General features: G+C 40.8%; 1 protein-coding gene across 3 annotated transcripts in view; it reads right to left on the reverse strand.

Annotated features, from left to right (window-relative positions):
* Positions 1-2507: 2507 nt before the first annotated feature.
* Positions 2508-25418, reverse strand: part of LOC115830387 (cytochrome P450 3A7) — a 39895-nt gene continuing 16984 nt past the window's right edge. The window contains exons 5-14 of one of the 3 annotated variants that reach the window (XM_030796954.1): positions 24384-24497; positions 24035-24123; positions 22614-22762; positions 21398-21525; positions 20315-20381; positions 17567-17727; positions 15864-16090; positions 14613-14775; positions 12310-12389; positions 2508-2700 (exon numbers count right to left, since the gene is read on the reverse strand). In XM_030796954.1, the coding sequence (XP_030652814.1) occupies positions 2595-2700; positions 12310-12389; positions 14613-14775; positions 15864-16090; positions 17567-17727; positions 20315-20381; positions 21398-21525; positions 22614-22762; positions 24035-24123; positions 24384-24497 (1284 nt within the window). In that variant the 3' untranslated portion in view covers positions 2508-2594. Of the gene's footprint in view, positions 2701-11830; positions 12390-14612; positions 14776-15863; positions 16091-17566; positions 17728-20314; positions 20382-21397; positions 21526-22613; positions 22763-24034; positions 24124-24383; positions 24498-25418 lie in introns of those variants that run through there. The other 2 variants (XM_030796955.1, XM_030796956.1) reach the window with 2 other exon arrangements.

Raw genomic sequence — 25418 nt, forward strand, 5'->3', positions numbered from 1 at the left:
TTAAGCTGATAAGCAACTTCAGCAAAGTCTCAGGATACAAAATCAATGTGCAAAAATCACAAGCATTCTTACACACCAATAACAGACAGAGAGCCAAATCATGAGTGAACTCCCATTCACAATTGCTTCAAAAAGAATAAAATACCTAGGAATCCAACTTACAAGGGATGTGAAGGACCTCTTCAAGAACTACCAACCACTGCTCAATGAAATAAAAGAGGACACAAATAAATGGAAGAACATTCCATGCTCATGGAGAGGAAGAATCAATATCATGAAAATGGTCATACTGTCCAAGGTAATTTATAGATTCAGTGCCATCCCCATCAAGCTGCCAATGACTTTCTTCACAGAATTGGAAAAAACTACTTTAAAGTTCATATGGAACCAAAAAAGAGCCCGCATTGCCAAGTCAATCCTAAGCCAAAAGAACAAAGCTGGAGGCATCATGCTACCTGACTTCAAACTATACTACAAGGCTACAGTAACCAAAACAGCATGGTACTGGTACCAAAACAGAGATGTAGACCAATGAAACAGAACAGAGCCCTCAGAAACAATATCACACATCTACAACCATCTGATGTTTGACAAACCTGACAAAAACAAGAAATGGGGAAAGGATTCCCTATTTAATAAATGGTGCTGGGAAAACTGGCTAGCCATATGTAGAAAGCTGAAACTGGATCACTTCCTTACACCTTATACAAAAATTAATTCAAGATGGATTAAAGTCTGAAATGTTAGACCTAAAACCGTAAAAACCCTAGAAAAACTTAGGCAATACCATTCAGGATATAGGCATGGGCAAGGACTTCATGTCTAAAACACCAACAGCAATGGCAACAAAAGCCAAAATTACAAATGGGATCTAATTAAACTAAAGAGCTTCTGCACAGCAAAAGAAACTACCATCAGAGTGAACAGGCAGCCTACAGAATGGGAAAAAATTTTTGCAATCTACTCATCTGACAAAGGGCTAATATCCAGAATCTATAAAGAATCAAACAAATTTACAAGAAAAAAACAAACAACTCCATCAAAAATTGGGTGAAGGATTTGAACAGACACTTCTCAAAAGAAGACATTTATGCAGCCAACAGACACATGACAAAATGCTCATCATCACTGGCCATCAGAGAAATGCAAATCAAAACCACAATGAGATACCATCTCACACCAGTTAGAATGGCCATCATTAAAAAGTCAGGAAGAAACAGGTGCTGGAGAGGATGTGGAGAAATAGGAACACTTTTACACTGTTGGTGGGACTGTAAACTAGTTCAACCATTGTGGAAGACAGTGTGGTGATTCCTTGAGGATCTAGAACTAGAAATACCATTTGACCCTGCCATCCCATTACTGGGTATATACCCAAAGGATTATAAATCATGCTGCTATAAAGACACATGCACACGTATGTTTATTGCGGCACTCTTCAAAATAGCAAAGACTTGGAACCAACCCAAATGTCCATCAATGATAGACTGGATTAAGAAAATGTGGCATATATACACCATGGAATACTATGTGGCCATAAAAAATGATTAGTTCATGTCCTTTGTAGGGACATGGATGAAACTGGAAACCATCATTCTCAGCAAACTATCGCAAGGACAAAAAACCAAACACCGCATGTTCTCACTCATAGGTGGGAATTGAACAATGAGAAGACTTGGACACAGGAAGGGGAACATCACACACTGGGGCCTGTCGTGGGGTGGGGGTGGGGGGAGGGATAGCATTAGGAGATATACCTAATGTAAATGATGAGTTAATGGGTGCAGCGCACCAACATGGCACATGTATACATGTGTAACAAACCTGCACGTTGTGCACATGTACCCTAGAACTGAAAGTATTATGAAAAAAAAAAGGTCTGAGTTTGATAGACAACATTATCTCATCTCAGTTACATCCACTCCTTCCTCAGACTCACTAATAAAGTGCAGGCTTTGAATAAAAAGAAGTAAAACAGAACCCCTCTGCTGTGTGTCTCAAAGCTGCAAGAGACCTCACGGGTAGTAAGAGCTAAGGTAGAGCCATGGAAAAACCCTCAGGGAATTTAGCATTTCTTGGAGATGATTCAAGCAGGTGCAAATGACCCAATGGTAAATACTTGATCTCTCTAATAAACTGAGTTTCAAAGCTGTCCAGGAGGAAGGGGAAAAAGGCTACTCATGAGCTCTTGCTACAGAGAAGAAAGTTTGACTCTCATGTCCACAGATAACAAGCCACAATCAAGGGATCCTGTTCCGACCTTTAATACTAACTATGACTGTACTTTCCTGGGAACCTACATGGAGCAAAAAGAAAATCTTCTTTATGGTGTTCGCAAAGTCTGCATATCAAGTTTCGAACATCAGGTTGCTGATATACCTGAGATTTGGTCTGTTCAACTGAGGCAAACCTGAGGTTCCTGAGAGTCAGCAAGAGAGCCCCTGTGTAAACCTTGCCATGCTCTGGGTGATGCCTACACACTGTTTCTGAAAGGGTAAAACCTCAGACCTTCCTCTTGCGGAGAAGCATTTTTACTGATGGAACTAAGCTGCTCTTTGCAATCATAGGAAGCAAAAGAGTAAGCTCAAAAACAGTCACATGATGGTAGGACAAAGTGGTTCCCAAAAAAAGCAGAGGTCTGGGCCCTGGAACTCCAAGCTTTTTAAAAAGTCCATGTGAATGGGTTTCATATCTATGAAGTGAAACAGAAATCAGGTCACAGGGATTGTGACTTTATAGATATAGGGGCTGGTGAGTCACTGACTGAGGAACTGGAATACTCAAGAGAAGGAGGTAACATTAAGGCAATAAATAATAACAGTAACTCTGACAGCAATGATTATGTTTGTTCATCAGGTCCTTTCCTGCCTGCACTGTGAGACCCCAAATTCACAACGATTAGCTAAAAGCAGCTGAAGTCTTCATGGTCCCAATCCTGGAGTGAATACTTGATAAATGTCCTCAAACATGAGTGCTCCTGAGAGGTTCAGGCAGGAATTCTTCAACGGCACTTCATTCTTTTATGTCTATTTATTAAGTGGACCCCACTGATTTGGGGATTCTCATCCTAGGTAGAAAGGGTGACTTTTTTTTTGTCTTCAGCAGTGATGATGAGATTTTGCATCACTGCCTCCACTCAGTCACAGAGGGTCGCCGAGAGCCTATTGTGGCCCTGTCTTTAGAATTTGCAAAGACTTTTACAATTTCCCTTTCCTCTGAGCTCTGACTCTGTTTTAGGATCTGGCCCTTCTTAAACCGTCATTCACAGAGAGGTCTTGGAGGAGTCAGAGTCCTTATTTCTACGGATTGACAACTGTGCTCCAGGCTTCTTCTGGCCTCATAGAAATGCGAGCCCTTTCAGCTACACCTCAGTCTCTGTCGTCAGATGATCTGGTTAATTTCAGCTATTGGGGAGGATGATTGACTCGTAGAATGACAGTGTGCAGAAGAATCACAACTTAAGGAACCAGTTTCCAGGACATTCCTCCTCTTGTGGAATCTAGCCTTCCAACTGGTGATATTCATCTGATAAGCACAGTGTCAGTGATATGGTCTGAATCTGTGCCCCTACTCAAATCTCATGTTGAAATGTAACCCCGAATGCTGGAGGTGGGGCCTGATAGGAGGTGATTGGATCCTAGGGGCAGTTTCTCATGGTTTCACACCATGCCGCCTTGGGTGTTGTCCTGGTGACAATGAGTTTTTATGAGATCTGGTGGCTTAAAAGTGTGTGGCAACTCCTCCCTACCCTCTCTTGCTTCTACTCCAGCCATGTAAGATCTGCCTGCTTCTCCTTCACCCTCTGCCATGATTGCAAATTTTCTGAGGCCTCCCTAGAGGTAGAAGTCGCTATGCTTCCTGTAGAGCCTGCAGAACCATGAGCCAATTAAGTCTCTTTTCTTCATAAATTACCCAGCCTCAGGTATTTCTATATAGCAATGCAACAAAGGACTAATATATCCAGACATGCTCATTTTTTTCAAACTGATCAATCACCAAGCAGTCAGTTTGTTGCCTCTGTACATCAACTATCTCTGTAGGAAAACCCATTAAGGCTGCTGCTCCTAGCAGGCCTGCTTGCAACACATCTTTGATGGGTCATGTATGGACTTCCCCAACTGGAGGTTCTGGATGTCTGAAGACCTTCCCAGTCTCATGTTACTGAGGGGTGGAAGACTGGAGGAAGAAGAAAAGCTGATGGAAGAGGTCACCAGCCATCAATTCAACCGTGAATCTGCTAGTCCCACAAGGTTGGTCCCAGACAAGCAAATTAGGAAAATGTAGCTGAAAAGCATGGTGTGTATAAATGGATCCATACGCCTCATATGTGCTTTCAGCTGAAGGGCAGGGGCCTTCTAATGTCCACGTACCTTCCTGTTGATAGCAAAAGATGCAATATTTTACATAAGTAACAATAAAATGTTCCAGACAGTTGAATTAAGACCTTGTTTTCTCTTCTATAATGGGTAGCACTTAAGGCAGTATAGGTTCTAAACATTCTGTACAAATCCAGTGACTCTGATAATATGTGGTAAAATACAACTGAGAAATGGCCTGGAGGGTCGGGTTTGGAGGACCCAGCAGAGGCAGCAAATAATGCATTTGGATCTTTGCCCCAGAACAGTTAGTGGAAGTGTGTGCACCATCTACTGAAACCAGAGTGGCCTTGGGTTTTCCCACTCCAGTTTCTTCTTTTGTTGTCACAGCCATGGCAAATCAATGACACTAATCTCTGCTTCTAAACCTTCTACATGTTACATAATCTCTCAGGCCAGGACAAACTAATGAGTTAATGTGTCACCAGCATTGGCCCCCGAGGAAAGATCTAGGTGAGTGTCTTGACTCACATGGTTCCATGTCAAGGCAGAGGCTGTGCTGGGCAAACTGTTTCGTTTCTTTCCAGCTCCCCTCTGTTTGGTAGAGTAATGCCGCTTTTGGTTCCAATGAAGAAGCTAACAGAAAAGCCAGTCATCTATTGCATGTAGTTGTGTTGGCCTAAGGAGGGCATGGTCTACACTACAGTTTTTGACTCCTGGGCTGCACCAGCATCATCTAAGGCTGAGGTATTGTCTGCCCAGCTGCCCGAGTTTGTAGTGACTGCCCCACAACATGGCAGACCACACACAGAGTGACACATTTGATGTCCCTGTGTCCAGGCTTGAAGCAGATGAGATGCCAACCTGTTTGCCCTTTGAGTGACCTCGACTGTGGGGCCAGGACCCATGAATATCTCTTTGGAGTTCTACCCTGAGAGCTGAGGAATATTTTCCCACTTCATACGGATCCTACCTGGATGACTTTGCTACCATCACTGGCTCAGAGTATTGCTTACTCCCCTGCCTGACAGTTTAAGATAACCTGCTAAGCAGGTATATTCAAAAAGGAGTTATTAAAATAAACTGTCAGGCATGTATATTTAAAAAGACATATGCGGTCTCGTCTTAGAGATATACATTCGTGCATTAGACTCATATTCCTGACATTATTCTAGAAAGGTGATGTTATTTTACACACATTTGTTATCACAAATACTGTACTAACAGCCCTCTTTTATTATCCAGAAGGAACATGCTGGAAATAATCTATCTCCAAAAAATTCTGGTTTAAAAACGAATGAATGTAAACCATATCAATTCATTTTAAAATGTTAGACAATGGAAACCATGTTGCCACAACTCACTGAATTCCTAAGCTGTCTGTGCAAGAATTAAAATGAGGTTTATATTTTCCATTTTCAAGTCATTGTGGTTCCCTACGCTTAATAAAAGTCAAATTGAGGTAGAAGTTAATGTGACAGGTGGAGCCTCCACTCCCCACAGTGGAAAATAACTCTTCTCTCCACCTGCTCTAGGACGCCAGGAATCCCACCAGTGAGAGGGTTTATCCTCCTCTACTATAACATAAAGGGGAAAAAAATGTGTAAAATCCAAATTGGCTTTCACAGCTCCTGCCTTTTCAGGCTGCTAGTAGATTCCCATTAGGTGAGAAACAAAGCTCTATATTAATCCTACCTCCCAGAGACTGGAGGAGAAAGATTAAAGCAAAGAATAAATCTTCAAAACTTCCTCCAAGTCTCCTTTGCTCTGGAGATTAATCATTGCAAGGTGAATAGTTCTGTGTATGACAGGGTGGAGGAGTGAGTCATAGGAGGGAGGGGATTTTCAGGGGCATGGCACAGGGAAGAGGGAAGAGCCAGGGGACAGCTTCCCCTGAAGTCTTGGTGTTCCCTGGTGCGTTATGTAAATGATATCCTGGGGTGGAAGGCAGGGGAGCAGGAGCCACCAGGTCCACAGGGGACAAACTTCTACACATCCCTTCCAGCAGACAGAGAACCCAGAAAACGAAGGTAATGAGACAAAAACCCAAGCTGCTCCTTCCTGCACCCAGAATCCCCAGAACCTGGAAAGGGGATGAGGATCACCCGCCCCATCGTGTTCAGCAGTTTGTAATCTGCCTTTGCTGAGTTTTCATTGACTAGTATAGGTCAAATCTAACCTAATTAGGTCATTCCCACTACCAAATGCTGTCCCTAAACCCTCCTAGTTACCAAAATGAGAAGGTGGCTGTGACAAATGCTTATTTATTTCTTCATAAATCTGCATAAGATCAATAATAACCTCTATGTGTTTGTAGCATCCAACAATTAATCTACTCCTCCTTGAACATCTCTATTAATCTTCAAAACAGATAAGGGAGCAGGGGCCTGAGTAGCACCCCAAGTCCAAGTTAACAGAGGAGAGGAATCTGGACAGTTACTGACAGATAGAGGAGCACCAGGCAGACAGCCAGGAGAAGCCAGGTTTCCACTGCCAAATTCGGGATGAGGTCCGTCGCCACTTTCCTTCCTCAACTGTCTCCTCTGAGTCTTACTTTCATCTGCGTGCTGCTGTTTGCTGGGCTGTCTGCCTGGAGCTTCCCTGCCCTGCACAGCAGTCTTAGGCCAAGCTGCTAAAATGTTTATGTGCTGGAGAAGGAGGCAGGGCTGCAGCTGCAGCCAGTAGCAAAGAATCGCACACACCCCTTTCCTGACTTCCTTTGAGTTCATATTCTATGAGGAATCATAAACAACTTAATGAGTGTTATCAGGGAGTCCACGGAATCTGAGTTCTTATCAGAAACTGAAGTGGAGCCGTTGGCATGAAACCGATTAAATCTCCTCTTACCTGCCCTTGTTTCCATGGCTGTCCTCATTCCAGAATACTTGAAATTCATGCCCACAAGCCACACCTACAGATCTTTATCCATGCAATTCCCTCTCCCTGGAGTGTACCTGTGCCCCCTAGATGACTCCTACACATCCTTCCAAGCCCAGCCAGACAGACCCCTTCTATTAAAAGTCTTTCCTTACCAACCTCCTCACACAAATGTAACCATTTCCTCCTCTGGATGCCTCCTATCTCCCTCACACAGTCCTATTGTCCTCTTTCCTCTCTACCACCCTTGTGGGTTTCTGTGCCTATTTCCCGTAGAAGAGGTGAGCTCCTCAAGGGCACAGTTTGGTATTATTTACTTTCATGACCCTGGACCCTAGCAGGGTACTGTATGCATGGTGGGTGACCAGAAATGTTGGTGGAGTGGACTTAGGTGAGATTGCTGGGCCCCTGTGTGTCATCCCCTCTGAGTCTGTGGTGATAGCAATAGACTAATGGTTGCTTGGGACTCAAATGCAGCCAGCACTGTTTCCCAACTAATGCAATTGGTCTTGTGCTGCAAAGGAAAATAATAGAAGACATGTTCTGCCACTTAATTCCTCAGAAGGTAACATACGTGAAGAGACTTACCTGTTGAGAGTTGTACTGAATGTGTCAAGGAAGATACTGTGTATCAGAAGAACACCCAACCACCCTGTGCCTCTAACCTATTCATTCCTGTATTAAGGCATTCATCATGTATTTTAACAGCTGTGCTCCCAGTACTTAGGGAACAAAATTGACTGAGACCCAGACATTAGCTCAATTGTTTTGATTTGTAGATCCCACAGATAAATGAGAACATGCAATGTCTGTCTTTCTGTGCCTGGCTTGTTTCACCTAACATAATGACCTCCAGTTCCAGCCACGTTATTACAAAGAACAGGATCTCATGCTTTTTTCATTGCTGAATTGTGCTCCATTGTGTATAAGTGGAGTACTCTCTTTATCCATTCATCTGTTGATGGACACGTAGGTTGCTTCCAAATCCTGGCATTTGTAAATAGCGGCTATTGTAAACATGGGAATGAAGATATCGCTTCAATATATGGATTTCCTTTCTTCCAGGTTTATACCCAGCACAGGGATTTCTGGATCTTATGATAGCTCCATTTTAATATTTTGAGGAACCTCCAAACTGTTCTCTATAGTGGTTTTAATAATTTACACCAACAGTGTACAAGAATTTCCCTTTTCTCCACATTCTCGCTGACATTTGTTATTGCCTGTCTTTTGGATTAAAACCATTTTAGCTGGGGAGAGATGATATTGTAGTTTTGATTTGCATTTCCCTAATGATCAATGATGTTGAGCACATTTTCATTTGCCTATGTGGCATTTGTATTTCTTCTTTTGAGAAATGTCTGTATAAATCTTTTGCCCATTTTTTAATTATTAGGATTATTAAATTTTTTCCAAAGACTTGTTTGTGCTCTGGGTATATTCTGGATGTTAATCTGTTGTTGGAGTGTTTGAAAATATTTTCTCCCATTCTGTGGTTTGTGTCTTCACTTTGTTGATTGCTTTCTTTGCAGCACAGAAACTTTTTAACTTGATGTGATTCCATTTGTCCATTTTTGCATTGGTTGCCTGTGCTTGTGGGGTATTACTTCAGCATTTTTTGTTCAGACCAATGTCCTGAAGAGTTTCCACAATGTTTCCTGTAGTCGTTTCATTGTTTGAGGTCTTAGATTTCAGTCTTTTTTTTTTTTGCCAGAGTCTCACTGTGTTGCCCAGGCTGGGGTGCATTGGTATGATCTTGGCTCACTGCCACCTCTGCCTCGTGGGCCCAAGTGATTCTCCCACCTCAGCCTCCTGAGTAGCTGGGACTACAGGCATGCACCACCATGCCCAGCTAACTTTTGTATTTTTTGGTAGAGATGGGGTTTCACCTTGTTGGCCAGGCTGGTCTTGAACTCCTGACCTCAAGTGATCTGTCTGCCTCGGCCTCTCAAAGTGCTGGGATCAGAGGCATGAGCCACCGTGTTTGGCCAGATTTCAGTCTTTCATCCACCTCGATTTGATTTTTGTGTCTGGTGAGATATAGGGGTCTAGTTTCATTCTTCTGCATATCGATATCCAGCTTTCCCAGCACCAGAGAAGACCCTCTTTTCCCCAGTGTATGTTCTTGACAACTTTGTCGAAAATGAGTTCACTCCAGGTGTGTGGATTTGTTTCTGGGTGCTCTATTCTATTTCATTGGTCAATGTGTCTGTTTTTATACAAATACCATACTGTTTTGGTTATCATACCCCTGTAGTATAATTTGAAGTCAGGTAATAAGATTTCTCCAGTTCTGTTCTTTTTGCTGAAGATAGCTTTGGCTATTCTGGGTATTTTGTGGTTCTATAGAAACGTTAGAATTTTTTCCTCTATTTCTTTGAAGAATGTCATTGGTATTTTGAGGGATTGCCTTGAATCTGTACATTGCTTTGGGTAGTGTGGACAGTTTTAACAATATTGATTCTTACAATATGTGAACATGGAATATCCTTCTGTTTTTGTGTCTTCTTCAATTTCCTTCATCAGTGTTTTACAGTATTCATTATAGAGATCTCTCTCTTCTTTGATTAAGTTAATTCCTAGATATTTAGTTTTATTTGTGGTATTGTAAATAGGATTACTTTTTTATTTTTGCCAAATTGTTCACTATTGGCATATAGAAATGTGACTAATTTTTGTATGTTGATTTTGTATCCTGCAACTGCAACTTTACTGAATATGTTTATCAGTTCTAATAGTTCTTTGGTGGAGTCTTTAGGTTTTTGCAAATATCATTTGAAAATAATTTGGAGTTATCATTTGGAAGTCTTTTTCAAATATCATTTCCAAACATTACCTGGAAATCATTTGAACATTTTCTTGCTTCCTGGCACAAAATGTGTCCTAGGCTTGTCTTGAACATTCTTAACCCTGGTCCTGGAATCAGGCATTTCTCTAAAGAGCTCTGGTTCCTTTCCGTGGAATATGGTATTCATAAGCCAAGATCTGGGCACTAAGTGTGCTCATTGCTATTGAAATGTCATTGTTACCTAGACCTATTAGTGAAGAGAAGTAGGAAATTTATGGGGTTTTTTTGTACACACACGCAAACACATATACACATTTCATCTATCTATATAACTATCTGTCATATATCTGTTATGTATCACCTATCTACCCATCTATCTATCTAGAAGGGTATGAGTATACACGAATACATCCATTCCAATCTAATTTCATAGGATTCATGCTAGTTTTCTCCCTTTCTGAGTCCATGACTCTGTTCTTCAAAGATGAGAAGCCTGGCTTCCATCATCCTTAATATATTTACTTCTTTGATAAATCCCCTTTATGTAACCCAACCTCACCCATCCCTTCCCACTCATGGATGCCCTCCTGACCTCACATGGGTTCTCCATGCCCTATTTAGGCTCTGGCTGCTCTTGTAGGCCACACCTCTCTGTGGACCCCTTCTCTGCTTGCTTGGACTCACACCCAGGCAGGCTGTTTCCACATGAACACCCACTTTGTCCTCATCCTACTTGGTCTCTGACTTGGAACCACCATGACTCTTTTCTCTACCTTAATGTGTGGCCACCATCTGGCTGCCACCCACCTAATGGCTCTAGGACTAAATTATTCAGAAAGGGAAAATAAAGGAAGAAATAGGAAAAGAAAAGAAATGAGTACTTTTAGCCTTGTTGCCCAATCAATTGACCAATCAACTGTTTTTTTATTAAGTGTTCTTTGCATTCACACAGTTGGGAGTTGAGGATGGAATGCAAGAGTGTAAGAAAACATATTTCCTGTCTCCCAGAAATATCAGGGGAGATGGGCTGAAAACATTAAATGAAAACTAATAATATAATACTGGCTTCAGTTGTATGTTACAAAATATATGTCCTACAAAAAGGCATAATTTTTTTTTTTAGATGCAGTCTCACTCTGTCACTCAGGCTGGAGTTCAGTGGCATGATCTTGGCTCACTGCAGCCTCCACCTCCCAGGTTCAAGCAATTCCCCTGCCTCAGCCTCCTGGGTAGCTGAGATTACAGGCACGTGCCACCACACCTAGCTAATTTTTGTATTTTTAGTAGAAATGGGGCTTCACCATGTTGGTCAGGCTGGTCTTGAACTCTTGGCCTCAGATGATCTGCCCGCCTTGGCCTCCCAAAGTGTTGGGATTACAGGCATGAGCCACTGTGTCTCATCAAAAATGTCATAATTAAACTATGAATATTCTTTATAAACAATGGGCAAAGTCATGGTAGGTTAACTCTCACCTATGTTAATAATCAAATTGGGCTGGGCACGGTGGGCTCATGCCTGTAATCCCAGCACTTTGGGAGGCCCAGGCGGGTGGATCATAAGGTCAGGAGATCGAGAGCATCCTGGCTAACACAGTGAAACCCCGTCTCTACTAAAAATAGAAAAATTAGCCAGGCGTGGTGGCGGGTGCCTGTAATCCCAGCTACTCAGGAGGCTGAGGCAGGAGAATGGCGTGAACCTGGGAGGCAGAGCTTGCAGTGAGCCAAGATCGCACCACTGCACTCCAGTTCCCACACCAACAGTGATTACAATGATCAAAATACTTAGTTGTTGGTTCTCAGTCATTCAGTTCTATAGATTTCTCCTTAATGTGCAGGAAAGCATCCAATAATACTTTTGTAAAGAGGTTTTATTGATTTGCTTAATATAAAACTTACTATAGAATACTCCAGATGTAACATATGATATAAATGTCACTGTTAGAGCCATCAAAATAATTCCTATTTTCATTAATGATTGTGGTTGAAATTATTGAGAAATGTTTATTATGTTATCAGAGCTCAGGAGGAGTTAATGGTGCTAACTGGGGGTGGTGGAGATAGTCCTATGAGAAGGAGAGGAGCCAAATCTACTTCTCCAGCACTGATTTGCTCATCTCCTCTATATTACCAAGTATAACACTCTACACAGACCATGAGAGAGCACAATGCATGTACAGAATCCCCAGTTATTTATTCAGTACATTGGATGAAGCCCGTCTTCATTTCAGGGTTCTATTCACAAAGCAATTTGAGGTCTCTAGTGTTCTGGCACACAGCTTTCTTGAAGAGCAAAGCAGAAGTCCTTAGGGAAATCAGGCTCCACTTACGGTCTCATCCCTTGACTCAGCCATTAGAACAATGGGTTTTTCTGTTCGAAGAAGTCCTCCGAAGTGTAATTTCAGGGGGATCTGCAACAGTTAAACGAGGATATTGAGAAGCATTAAATAAAGCAAAGGTAGAAAGTATAGCATCAAAGTAAAAAAAAATTACTGACAATAATGCTTTGTAAACATATAAAAACTACTTTCAGCACTATAAATCTTGGATTCTTTATGCTTACTCTATAAGGTATGTGAAGATTGGATAGTGAGAGCATTCATCATCTATCATTTAACAAAATATTCATGGAGCACCTATTCTGTGCAAGGGTTGACCTGAGACAAATTCATGGGAACCTGTGTTCTTTTTTGATTTAAATTTTAAGTAAAATGGATGAGTTTTTAAAATTTAAATGAGATTATTAGGTATAATGGTAAACTATTTTTAAAGCATCTTATGAAGTTAATTTTGTGTACGTTGAAACTTGCAAGGTAATCCTGAGTAGCTATTGTACATTTTAATTATATGGACAGTCTTCAACTTCCAGAGTCCAGTAATTCCTCCCAGTTGAACCCATCCAGTGTAAAGATGGGAAGACACCTTCAGGAAGCATTATCGTTTTATTTTTTAACATCTTCTCTTGGTTTCCAAGGGTAGTGCAAGTGGGGAACCTCTCAATTCCTACAGTGTTTTGACTCAACTTTTCTTATTGAGACACTCCTTCAGTGTTGAGGGGACACAATAGAGTGATATTCTGATCTCCATGGAGTGATGGGCAAGAAAATTGCCATGGAGATCCAGAAGTGCCAGCTTGGGACTTCCAAGGGAGTACCTTCCCCATCCTAGGTGTGCCAGAGGACCGCCTTCTCTCAGGGCTGAGTCTCCTATCTGAGCACACATACAGGATAGCTACATAGCTGGCCTAAAGCCACAAATAATGTGGAATATGAAAATAATATGGAAACCATCTCTATCTTATTCCTCTTCTATGTAGAAAGCCTGCTTAAGGTGTGGAGTTGCTTAATAAATACATGAGACCTAGAAATAAGATTTATAGGGTCTTGCTTAATATGAATCAATGACATCTGTTCTTTAACTTCTTCAGAGAAAAGTTTCCAAATCTTTCTATAAATATAACACCTTATTATTTAAAAGTTTTCAAAAGGCATGAATATATTTTCCCTGCAGACAGACAGACATGCATGTGCACATGTTCAAGCACACACCCATGCAAATACATGAATGTCATTTGCTAAATGTTCACATTTAAAAACTTAATATTTGTATGCAAGCCAATCGACTGCATATCACTCCTTAAACATTTACCAAATGACCAAATGCTTGAGTTAGATGAGGTCACTTGCAAGGCACCACTGGGATATTTTAAATGGAATAAAATGAGAGGATATTGTTAGTGGAGGGGGGAAGACATTCTTAGATAAATAGAAAATATAGAAAACAAAACTCAATGATTTAATGGCAAATTATGAAATTATATGATAATAGCCTCCAGTAACTAATAACAGAGCAGAGGAGTAAATGAGCCCTGGACTAGGTCAAGAAGACACCTTGGAGGGGCTTGGGAATTGAACTAGGACTTGAAAGATAAGAACAGAATGAGGAGAAGAAAGGAAAGAAAATTAGTAGAGTTATGATTGAGTTGAAAAGGAGCTCAGTTGGATGGAGCTAGGCACCTGGAAGGTGAGGTCAGTAAGGATGGCCTTGGACTGTGGTAGTCCTTCATATCCAATAGAACTACCTTAAATTAGTCATTTTCCACCTTGGCTTCACATGAGAAGCAATGGGGGAGCTTTTAAAGCCACCCTCTGGGCAAATTAGTTTAGAATTTCTGAGATGTTCCAGGCATCATGAATTTTTAAAGCTCCCTGGTGATTCCAATGTACAACTACTGGTTGGGAGCCACTGTCATGAGAAAACTTCTACAAGTTCTGGGAAGGAAAAGCATCATTCAAAAGTCAAAACAAGATAATAATTGCACCTCATGATTGTGCGAAATACTTCCCCATCTTTCCAATCGACTTGAAACAATTTAACTTTGCTCAAGTTCAAGGAGACTGCAGATAATCATGTCATGCTAATCTACATTGACATTGCATGATGTTTTTAATGCTACAGCTTCTGAACTCCAGAACTGAAGCACCCTTAAAGATCATAGATGGGTCCAAATAGATTCCTTGGCCCACAGAACAAATTATTAAAAGATTGAGCGAGTGTATTCTTTTTTAAATATATATACCCTTCAGTTAAAATAATTCTTAATAAAACATTATTAATGCAGAAAATTGACTGACCTGTGTTTCTTTACAAGGTTTGAAGGAGAAGTTCTGAAGGACTCTGACTAGAGCAAGTTTCATGTTCACGAGAGCAAACCTCATGCCAATGCAGTTTCTGGGTCCAGTTCCAAAGGGTGTGTATATGTAAGGATCTATGTTGTCCTTGTTCTTCTTACTGAACCTGGTTCCATATTGGTAGATATTTTAAAAGTTAAAGACATAATACCTCTAAGAGTTACATGTTAGGGTTTCTTACTTAGGGCCCACCCCTCTACTAGTAGTACACAGGATGCTTTTGTGGACTGGTCATTGAAATCCTGCTATGCCTATTTTGCTATAAGAATTGTAAGGTACAGATCCTTTCTACTCTCCTTACACTATAGGAGCTTTCAGTCTTGTTGAGATGAGATAAATAGTGTTGCAAAGAATATTTATTTCTAAACACTCAAATTATATTCAGGGTGGTGATGTGTTCACACTACAAAAGGCACATAAGTGATGAGACTGACTGACAGAAAAGTAGATTCCTGCTTCAAGTCACACTTATGTTGGTCATGAGGAAGGAGAAGAAGAAATTGTCTTGCACTACTTCAAAATTGTTATTTTGTACTTTCCTTCTCCTCTCCTCTCTTATTTTTCTAATTCTCCTCCTTCTCCTCCCTACCTTGTCTTACCCCTCCTCTCCTCCTTCTCCTCCTTCTCCTCCCTACCTTGTCTTACCCCTCCTCTCCTCCTTCTCCTCCTTCTTCTAATCTCCATCTCTCCCTCTTTCTCCCCCACACCTCCATAGATTAGTTTGTCAGATAATTTACACAGGCATATGATGCTACTGTATTGATGGAAAGCAGTATCATCACTGCTTTCTTTGTCTATCTGTTCCACTAACCTATAAATTCTTTGAAGATTAGATCCATGTTTTTTGTTCAAATTTGATTCCTGAAGATTTGATTATATTAAGGAAAAAACATTTGTGGACATAATTTGTGATCATGTGTTTTTAAAAGAGTCCTTATATTTTTGACACTTATGACCCATAAGGACATAATTGAGGACCTTCATCTTAAGTTCCTGGCACTGTGGCTGGCTATAGTTTTCTTTTATCTAGTCTGTGGTTTGTAAAGTGTGACAATGATCAATTTCATGATAAAAAAACTTAAACATAAAAAGACAAGCAAATGATTGTACAAGTCCATGACTGTCCTGTAGAGAGGCAAAATATGCTTGAACCAGGCTGGTTCAGGGAGGGCTCCTTTCCCAGGGCCCTTGTACCTTTCAGGGAGGAACTTCTCAGGCTCTGTCCAGTACTTTGGGTCATGATGAAGAACATAGCTTGGAATCATCACCACCACCCCTTTGGGAATGAACATCCCATTGATCTCAACATCTTTTTTGCAGACCCTCTCAAGTCTCATAGCAACTGGGAATAATCTGAGTGTTTCATTCACCACCATGTCAAGATACTCCATCTGTAGCACAGTATCATAGGTGGGTGGTGCCTGGAAAGAAAGAAACAGATTTGGATAAATTGAGATTTTTGAATTAACTTTTAACTCAGTCCATGTAGTACTGTTGAACTGTTAGAAGCTCCAGAGAACAACTCGTACTGGCAAAGGATTGTAGCATTCATAAAGTGTTTTAATAACTGTCATGCCCATTGATGTGCTCAATGGCCCACTAAGATGTGTGGAGGAGTTATGAAAGCGGGAGACATTTGGGATGGCTCTCACCCCAAGGACTGAAATCCTTAGCATAACCATGTAGTGGTTTTTCTCTCTCATGGAAGCAAGCATGACTAATAGGCTATGACCACTAGCACCAAATAAAATATGACAAAGTGATTTTCACCATTCAAAAAAGAGGTTACACGTCTGTAACCAAGAAAGTGAAAACAGATAGAAAAAGTGAATTCTCTGTGTGACAAGGATTGTTGGCCAAAGTTCTGGTTCATAACTTTTTTTATTTTATATACAAAAACAGTTACAAAGCAGGATTTGTATTATATATGTGTGTTTGTGTGTGTGTGTGTGTGTGTGTGTATATATGCATAAACACACAAAAAGCAGGGCTTTTGTTATATACATAAAATGTGGAGAGAAACACTATATTATATAAAATCTCTATCAATAATTTGAGGAAAGACTAGTCCCTTTCTATCCCAAATATGACAAAAGAAGGTTCTGGTTGGATGTTACCAGAGCACGCGATTTCAGTGCCAGGCAAAGTTATGAAGAGGATACAACCCCACACAGCCCTGTCCTCACTTGCTGAAACAGTCTCCTAGTTGTTGTTTCAGGGCTGGACTGTAATCTCTGAAGAACATCCCTTTGTGTTCACCTCACTGCCACACGAAGACCAGCCCCAAAGCCGTGTCTCTTTATACCACAAAGAATCCGAGTTTTGGCAGAGGTCTGAAAACAGTGTGGTCGATATGCACCTAGTACTTGGTGTTATATTTGAAAGGCAATATTATACAGTTTAAGAGTTTAGCTCAGAAGTCAGATACCCTGGTTCCTAGCTTGGCTTCTTCACCAGTGGTTACCTGACTGAAACATGAGACACGTATGGGGCAGAGCTGAGTCAACCTGCACAGCGCACCCAGGGCCAGGCTCCGTCAGACCACAGCCAGACCAGAGGAAGTCCTGCCAATGTCAGCAGAGCTCACTATCAATATGTGTGAGCAATATGCATATTGTTAAATGCCATGGAGGTTTTTGGATTTTTTTTACTTAGCATTATTGTGGTAACAGAAAGCAGATGAACCAGGGAGAGGACTGCTTTGCAAAGATCTTATACTTCTGTCAATAGCAACCATTCCCTATGCTTCCTCCTTTTTATTTTTAGAGCCTTACTACATATTGTGAGTGAAACAATCATGATTGTGCTTTTTATAAAAATTCTCCTGGGAAGTGGTGAGGAGGCATCTTTGCTAAGCCTTCACCTCCTCCCTCCTTCTCCATGTACTGTCCACTCACCTTATTGGGTAAAACTGTATCAATTTCCTTCTGCAGTTTCTGCTGGACATCAGGGTGAGTGGCCAGTTCGTACACAATGAAGGAGAGAACACTGCTCGTGGTTTCATAGCCAGCAAAAATAAAGATAATTGATTGGGCCACGAGCTCCAGTTCAGACAGAGCTGAAAGGAGAGAAAAGACATTTTAGGTAAATCAGATCAATGTAGGGCATCACAGTTTATATGAAGAGAAATCGAAGTGAAACTTTCAAATCCCCAGGGGGAAAAATAGAAAAGCAATTCAGAGGCACACTGGGGGTGGTTTCACTCTGATGTGTGTCTTACAGAGCCAGAACAAGGCAAATCATTTTAATCCAGTTTTCCCCAAGGTCTTCAAGAACGTAGGCCATCCACTCCTCCTCATGCCATCCCTGCCACCTTCACAGCTGGGTAATTTCCAGAGAGAGCATTTCTGCATAACATACTCAGTATCATTGTGTGCTCCTTGAATGATCCTAAAAGTACTTTATTGTAAATTAATATGGGGTAGTCTTCTCTCTCAAGAAAAATGTAATTCATTTTAGCTACAATATACCTTGACAAACTTTGAGAGAATTTGCGACATTAATGGTTAGATGTAGGGAAAATTAAAGGACCTTTCCGTTAGATATGTTTGAGGGAACTTAAGAGACCAATATTGGAATACAGACCACCTCTTGCTACTCAAAGTGTGGTCCGTGGGTCATAAGCATCTGTGACCTTATTAGAAATGCAAAGGCTGGGCATGGTGGTACACACCTGTAATCCCAGCACTTTGGGAGGCCAAGGTGGGTGGATTACCCGAGGTCAGGAGTTCAAGACCAGCCTAACCAACATGGAGAAACCCCTTCTCTACTAAAAATACAAAATTACCCAGGCATGGTGGCGCATGCCTGTAATCCCAGCTACTCAGGAGGCTGAGGCAGAATAATCACTTGAATCTGGGAGGCTGAGGTTGTGGTGAGCCAAGATCATACCATTGCACTCCAGCCTGGGCAACAAGAGCAAAAACGCCGTCTCAGAATGAAACAACAAGAACAACAAAAACAGAAATGCAAAATCTCAAACCCCACCATTGAACTGCTGATTCAAAATCTGAATTTCACAAGATGCGATAATTTGTGTGCATAGCCCAGGTTGAGAAGTATGGATTATATCTTTGAGATGCACCAGGTGATAGACCTAGGCTATAGGTCTCAGAATTGACTATCTCAGGATGTACAGCAACTGAAGACGGACAAAAAGCTAGATGAGTGGTGATTGATTACAGTCTGATGAATGACATTAAAATAGTATAAGCTCTTGTGATTCCAAGTTGGCCCCCTCTTGATTTTTTTCCTGAGAGAAGCTCAGGATGGCCCATCACTGGTCTGTTTGATCAGGACTGGATTAGGACATTTAGAGACCTGGAACACAGAAATAAATATAGTGCCTGTTTCCAACCATGCAATTCACCACCAAAACCAATATGAAGGGAGTGTGAGAAATGACAACAGAGCTGTGATTTACCAGTGAAGGTTTCTGTGATGCAGTTGTGGGTAAATTCAACTATCTAATAATTGTATTCTGTTACCATGAACCTGAGGATACTGATGTGAAACTGAACTGTAATCTCAAAGTTCAGAGCTCTGCTGTCCAATATGGTAGCCACTATCCACTAGTGGCTATTTAAAATCAAATTTTATTCAGTTAAACTTAAATACAATTTAAAATTTTTCATCAGTGGCACTAGCCACATGTGCAGTGCTCAATAGCTATATGTGTCTAGTGATTTCTAGATGAAACACTAAAACAATAGGCTATTTCCTTTATCACAGCAAGTTGTATTGGGATAGACAGAGAGATGATAGCTAGATAATCAATAAGTAGATAAATAGATGATAGATGGATAGATGATAGATAGATAGATAGATAGATAGACAGACAGAAATAGATGTAGACATGAACATATTTAAAGCTGTATGCTAAAGTCAGCCTACTCCTGCTCTCTAGAACCAATGATTAAATATTCAGGAATTTTGTGAGATGACTGCCAAATCTTGGTGGCTTGAAATTGAACATGGCCATCATTTTGCCACTGTCACAGTAACAATGAATTCCGTAAAAATCGTACATGGGTTGTAAAACTGGTAGGTAAAGATTGAAGACAAAGAGGATATTTACAATGTTGCAAATCTCAGAGGTTTTCCCAAAAGTCACCTATCCATTGCAAAGGAAAAAATAACTTCGTAGTTGATTAACCTGGTGAACACACTTTCACCAAAAATTGCCAGTTAAAATCACCCTTATTTGGACAGCATGCCTCCTGATTAGATGTTAGATGCATTAAGTTGCTGCAAAAGTAATTGCGGTTTTTGCCATTGAAAGTAATCACAAAAATTGCAATTATTTTTGCAGAAACCTAATAAATTTCCAGGAAGAAATTTTAATTCTGTGGATCTGGAGGAGGCTGAGAACTGGCATTTGATCTTATTTAGGTGATCCACAGACCGCTGACTCTTCCTGGCATGCCAGTTTTCCTTAGGGTTGCCCTTTAAGCTTAGAACATGGCCATCTATGCCTGCATGCCTCTAGAAAGTGCCTCCAGCTTCAATTTATAACATCCAAACCTGTGTCGTTCTGCTATGTGGCAGAAATTCTCATCTTCCTGGAATACTTCATGCACATTTTCAGAACAAAACCTTCCCTCTGAGTGCCCCACCAGTAGCCCTCAGAAGCACACTTTGGTTACCTTTGTGGGACTCAGTGTCTTTCGAATTCTGAGAGTCAATCAACAGCTGAAGGAAATCCACTCGGTGCTAGAAGCAAAAAGAGAAATTTTATTGACAGAAAGTGACTCATGAAGTCAGAAGTTAATCAGAAGTGCAGTCCTCAACCTCCCTTCTGAGAATATAGCCCCTTGGAGACCAGAAATCTGACAGGTGTTGCCTGAGTCACCAGTGAGAAAGAATATCCATCTAAATCCTTGGAAAGCAGGATGTTTTCCTGAAACAAATCTGGCTAAAATATTCAATTGCTGTTTGGTCTTTTCCCTAGTCCTAACTGCATACCCGTGAAGAAGTCCTGGACCTTTTATTCTTCTGTCTTCTTCTTCATCAATGTCCACACAGATTATTCTCCTGACATTTCCAGAACTTATCAGCAGCTTTGGTGGGGGCACCTTCAAATACTGCAACATTCCCCAAATCTATACAATCTTCAGTGACACCTGGGTTACCCCTTCTTGCCTCCCTGACCTGCAGATGTCTTTCAGCTGGACTCTAGGGCTCATGAAGGCAAAGCTGAGTTAGCCAGCCTTGCGGCCTCAATTCCCAGAGAAGACCTCTGATCACTCGAGGCTGTCAGAGGGCTCAAATGTAACACACTACACTTCAGCAGGTGGCCTGATAGGGCCTTTCATTGGAGAATGTGTAAAATAACAGGCTTGTACTTGAAATGACTCTTTACCAATCTATGATGTACAGAAAGCATAATACCAATAAAATGTATTTCCAAACAGTAATGTTTATCCTTTGACAATTTATTGAAGGGAAGTGATGTGATAAAGTTTTACCTGAATAATATTTATGCCATGGCATACTAATTGTGCCTCATATCAAATTTTAAGTGCTCTCTCTGACTCATTCTCATATCTCCTTCCCCAAACTCCAATTTCTGCATTCCTACCAAATAAATTATCTTGCTCTAAACATAAAGTACTCTTTATGTTAAAATCTTTCTCTAAAAACATACAGGGAAGTGCACCAATCATATGTATATTATCTAAACAATTATGAAAACTAAACATCCTCCTATAACTACAACCACATTTTACCTTTTGTGTCTCTTTGAGGCGAACTTCTTTTATCCGTTTTACAGATTTTGTTAGAAAACTTGTAACTTTTCTTGGAAACACAGTGATATTTAACGCTTCAAGAATTGGGGTAAGGAATGGAAAGATTTCTGTAGGAAAAAAAAAAAAACCAACAGTAAATCAAACCATTGTGAATGTGCAAAATTTACCTGGAGCAATTCTACTTTTCTCTACCAATCAGAAGAGTAAAATACATCACTGTTCTCAACTGGAAGCCATTCCTTCTGTGACTTTTGCCCCTCTTCCAGGCCAGTGGTTGAGCAAGGGCAGGTCTGTGCATAGGGACCACCACTACAGCAGTGAGATCAGCAGCCCCTTGTGCATCTTTCGAATGATGAAAGGAACAAAATTCAATGCCCTAATCTCTTTGCCTTTATATTGGACTAGGGTCTCTTAAGATAACCCAAATCATATTTTGCTGCTTAAATTAATCATGCTGTTCAAGAAATAGCAGGTAGTCAAGGTAGAAATAACACAGTGTATCTCTGTCACCTATCATGGGATAAAGCTAAAATCAATAAGGTAACAAAATTGGGAAACTCACACATATGTGGAAGTTAAATAATAAACTTTTAAGTAACCAATGAGTCAAAATAGAAATTAAAAGGGCAAATAGAAACTGTTTTGAGCTGAACAAAAATTAAGATGTGATAGGCCAGAATCTCATGGTATTTAGCAAAGAAGTGCCCAGAGGGAAATTCATAGTTGTAATGTCTAAATTTAGAGGAACAAAAAACCACAAATCAATAATCTACATTCATGCCACAACACAGTAAATGAAGAAGGGCAAACTAAGCCTGAAGCCAGCAGAAGAAAGAAAATAATACAGACTAAAGTACAAATTCATGAACTAGAGAATTAAAAAAACCCTGACAAATTAATATCATTTCTATGAAGTGACCAGAATAGGCAAATCTATAGATGCAGAAAGTTGACTAGTGGTTGCATATGATGACAGGGTTTGTGGCAGGGGGTTGATAGCTAAACTTGTATGAGGTCTCTAGAATGACAGAAATGTTTTAAAATTTACAATGGTGATGGTCATACATATCTTCAAATGTACTACAAACCATTAAACTGTACATTTTAAGTGGATGAATTACATGGTGATTTACATCTCAATAAGGGAGTTATTTTTAAGAGAGAGAGAGAAAAAAGGAAATAGTAGTCCACATACTTATTGAGAGAGTGAATGGATCTAATGAATTAAATCTTAAAAGCTTCTTGGTGTTTTCCACAAAGGGGTCTTGTGGATTGTTGAGAGAGTCGATGTTCACTCCAAATGATGTGCTAGTGATCACATCCATGCTGTAGGCCCCAAAGACGCTGAGTGGAAAAAGATGTGGAAAATTAAAATCAGCACCTCTTTACCATCCTTCCACTATGCGTGCAACAGGAAACCCACATGTCCAGTCAAGACAGACAAAGAGCTGCAGACTTTCAGAACAATCTACTGGATCATCTCCCATCACACTCCATCAGAAGGTGGTTAACAGGTGTCAGGGACACAGCTGGCTCTCCGCTGGGTGTGATGGAGACACTCAACTGAATTAGACTTACCTCTGAGGTCAAGGAGCCCAGTCATAGAAAGGCAGAGATCCACTATCAGACAACTGCAGTAGCATGTGTTAATTGTGGATGATACAAGATGGGTAAGCACTGTGCTTCAGCAGAACAAGAGTAGAAAAATTCACTCTTCCTAAGGGGCTCAAGACAGGTGACATTGACTGACTACAGACTCTATGCCCAGAGCTGATTCCTCTTCAACACTTTATAAAGCAACAGTATCCTGTTCTGAGCTCCTAGAAATATCATCCTTATTCTCTATACTCCCTGCTCAAGCTTTGGAAAATTCCACTATCCCCAGCTGTGGTGAGCTGAGGTTGCCCTGATGGCAGAATTATTTTTGTAAAATATAATGACCAGTGATGTCCTGGTTAAAAAACAATCTCTCAAAATTTGGTTTGGAAATTTCTATAGTGAGTGACCACATATCCCTGGTCGGCCCAGGACAGGCTCAGATTACACCTGTTATTCCTGCATAAGTGTAGACAGCAAATAATAGGCTTGCCCTACCTACAGCATTTTTACCACCCTCTCTCTTTGAGACTGGAGGAAAAAGAAATGGTAGGAATGTTTAATATTTGGTATTCTGCTGATATCCTCAGAAAAAAACATGAAATGATCAAAGTTATCCTAAGTTCTCCAGTATAACTTTCCCACCCTACTCACTGCCAACCAACAGATAACAAGTGCCTTCCCCTTCCACCATCCCATACACTCCATGCTTAAAACTCTGATACAATCACACTTTTTCCCCCTAAAGGATGTATTTAGTCTTCCAGAATATCCAAGGTGACAATTTAACGGAGATGTAAACCCTGGCCCCTGTGCACAGGGGAGAAGATCCTTTTCCTCCAGCTGCCCCACCTCCTCATCGGAGCTGCCCCACCTTGGGTGACCCATTGAAGTTGCATTACCACAGCCTTCCTTTTGTCTGGTCACTGGAATAACCCAACAGTGGGAATATCAGCTCCGTGGCAGGCAGATGGAGGGGCTCATGACAGCTCAGAACCCCATGGCTGTGCTTCTACTTACTCTTTCAAGGTGACAGGCTTGCCTGTCTCTGCTTCCCGCCTCAGATTTCTCACCAACACATCTCCATACTGGGCAATGATAGGGACCATCTAAGCACAAAACACAACACCACCCATAGTTAAATGTGCAGACACAAGTCCCAGAAGGACATGACTTTCCCTGGCATGGAACAATAAGTGACGTTGTATAATGAATTTTATGATGGGTTTTCTGTACATAAAAAGACCATTTTTAGGAAGCTCAAATTCAGCAGACTACCCCTTGGAAAGGAACTGTGATCTTACTTTCTACCTCTCCCCACCTGATTCGTTCTTGCAGTTTCTAATTAAAACTCGTGTTATTTTCATACCTCCTTGAGTTTTCCACTGGTGAAAGATGGAGTCAGCAATGATCGTATTCTCTTCCATTCTTCATCCTCAGCTATAGAGATGGCACTTTTCATAAATCCCACTGGCCCGAAAGGCTAGAGTTCAAAGCAGAAACATTTTGTCCTACATCAGTTGTGGAGATCTCTATGGTTGTAGAAAATGTGTTAAACAGGCATCATGTATTTAACAAATATTTAGTGACTGTCTACTAGATGACAGGCCCTATGATAGATGCTCAATAGGGATTTATCCCAGATGCCCAGTGTCCTGGGATGTATTTGTATGTGGGGGCAGTGATCGGGAGACCCAGCCACCTGATGTGGTCTCCAGCCTGTATATCCCAGTCTCCTTTTACATGCAAATTCTCCACATGGTAGGGAACCTGTTCTTCCAGTGGAATAGACAGGATCAACGCCTAGTGCTCATGCAGTGTAGAGAGAGAGTGGCGACAGAGAGGCAGGTGGCTTTGTTGGACTGTATGTTGCCTCAGAGGAGCTCTGTCTTTATGTTCACCTAAACCATGGGCAACATTAAAAGAGGTGCCTTGATGTGGTGGATTTAAAAAAATATACAATGAGAACACATGGACACAGGAAGGGGAACATCACACACCGGGGCCTGTTGTGGGGTGGGGAGAGGGGGGAAGGAGAGCATTAGGAGTTATACCTAATGTTAAATGATGAGTTAATGGGTGCAGCACACCAACATGGCACATGTATACACATGTAACAAACATACACGTTGTGCACATGTACCTTAAAACTTAAAGTATAATAAAAAAAGTAGGTAATACTTTTAAAACTCACAATGTATTTTGAAGAAATAATGCGATTCTATTAACATTCTTTTCTCTTAATTTTTTATTCCATGGATAGAAAAAAAGAAGAAAGAGAATTATTTTTGCCAACTTGGATCTGGCCTATCAAGCCAGCATGATTGAAACTTTCTTTCATCTTCCATAGCCATATTTTGTTTTATAATGAGTACTTAAAGCACTCTTTTATGTTAAAAATTCA

The sequence above is a fragment of the Nomascus leucogenys genome, chromosome 17 (genome assembly GCF_006542625.1).
Source record: "Nomascus leucogenys isolate Asia chromosome 17, Asia_NLE_v1, whole genome shotgun sequence".
Lineage (NCBI taxonomy): Eukaryota > Metazoa > Chordata > Mammalia > Primates > Hylobatidae > Nomascus > Nomascus leucogenys.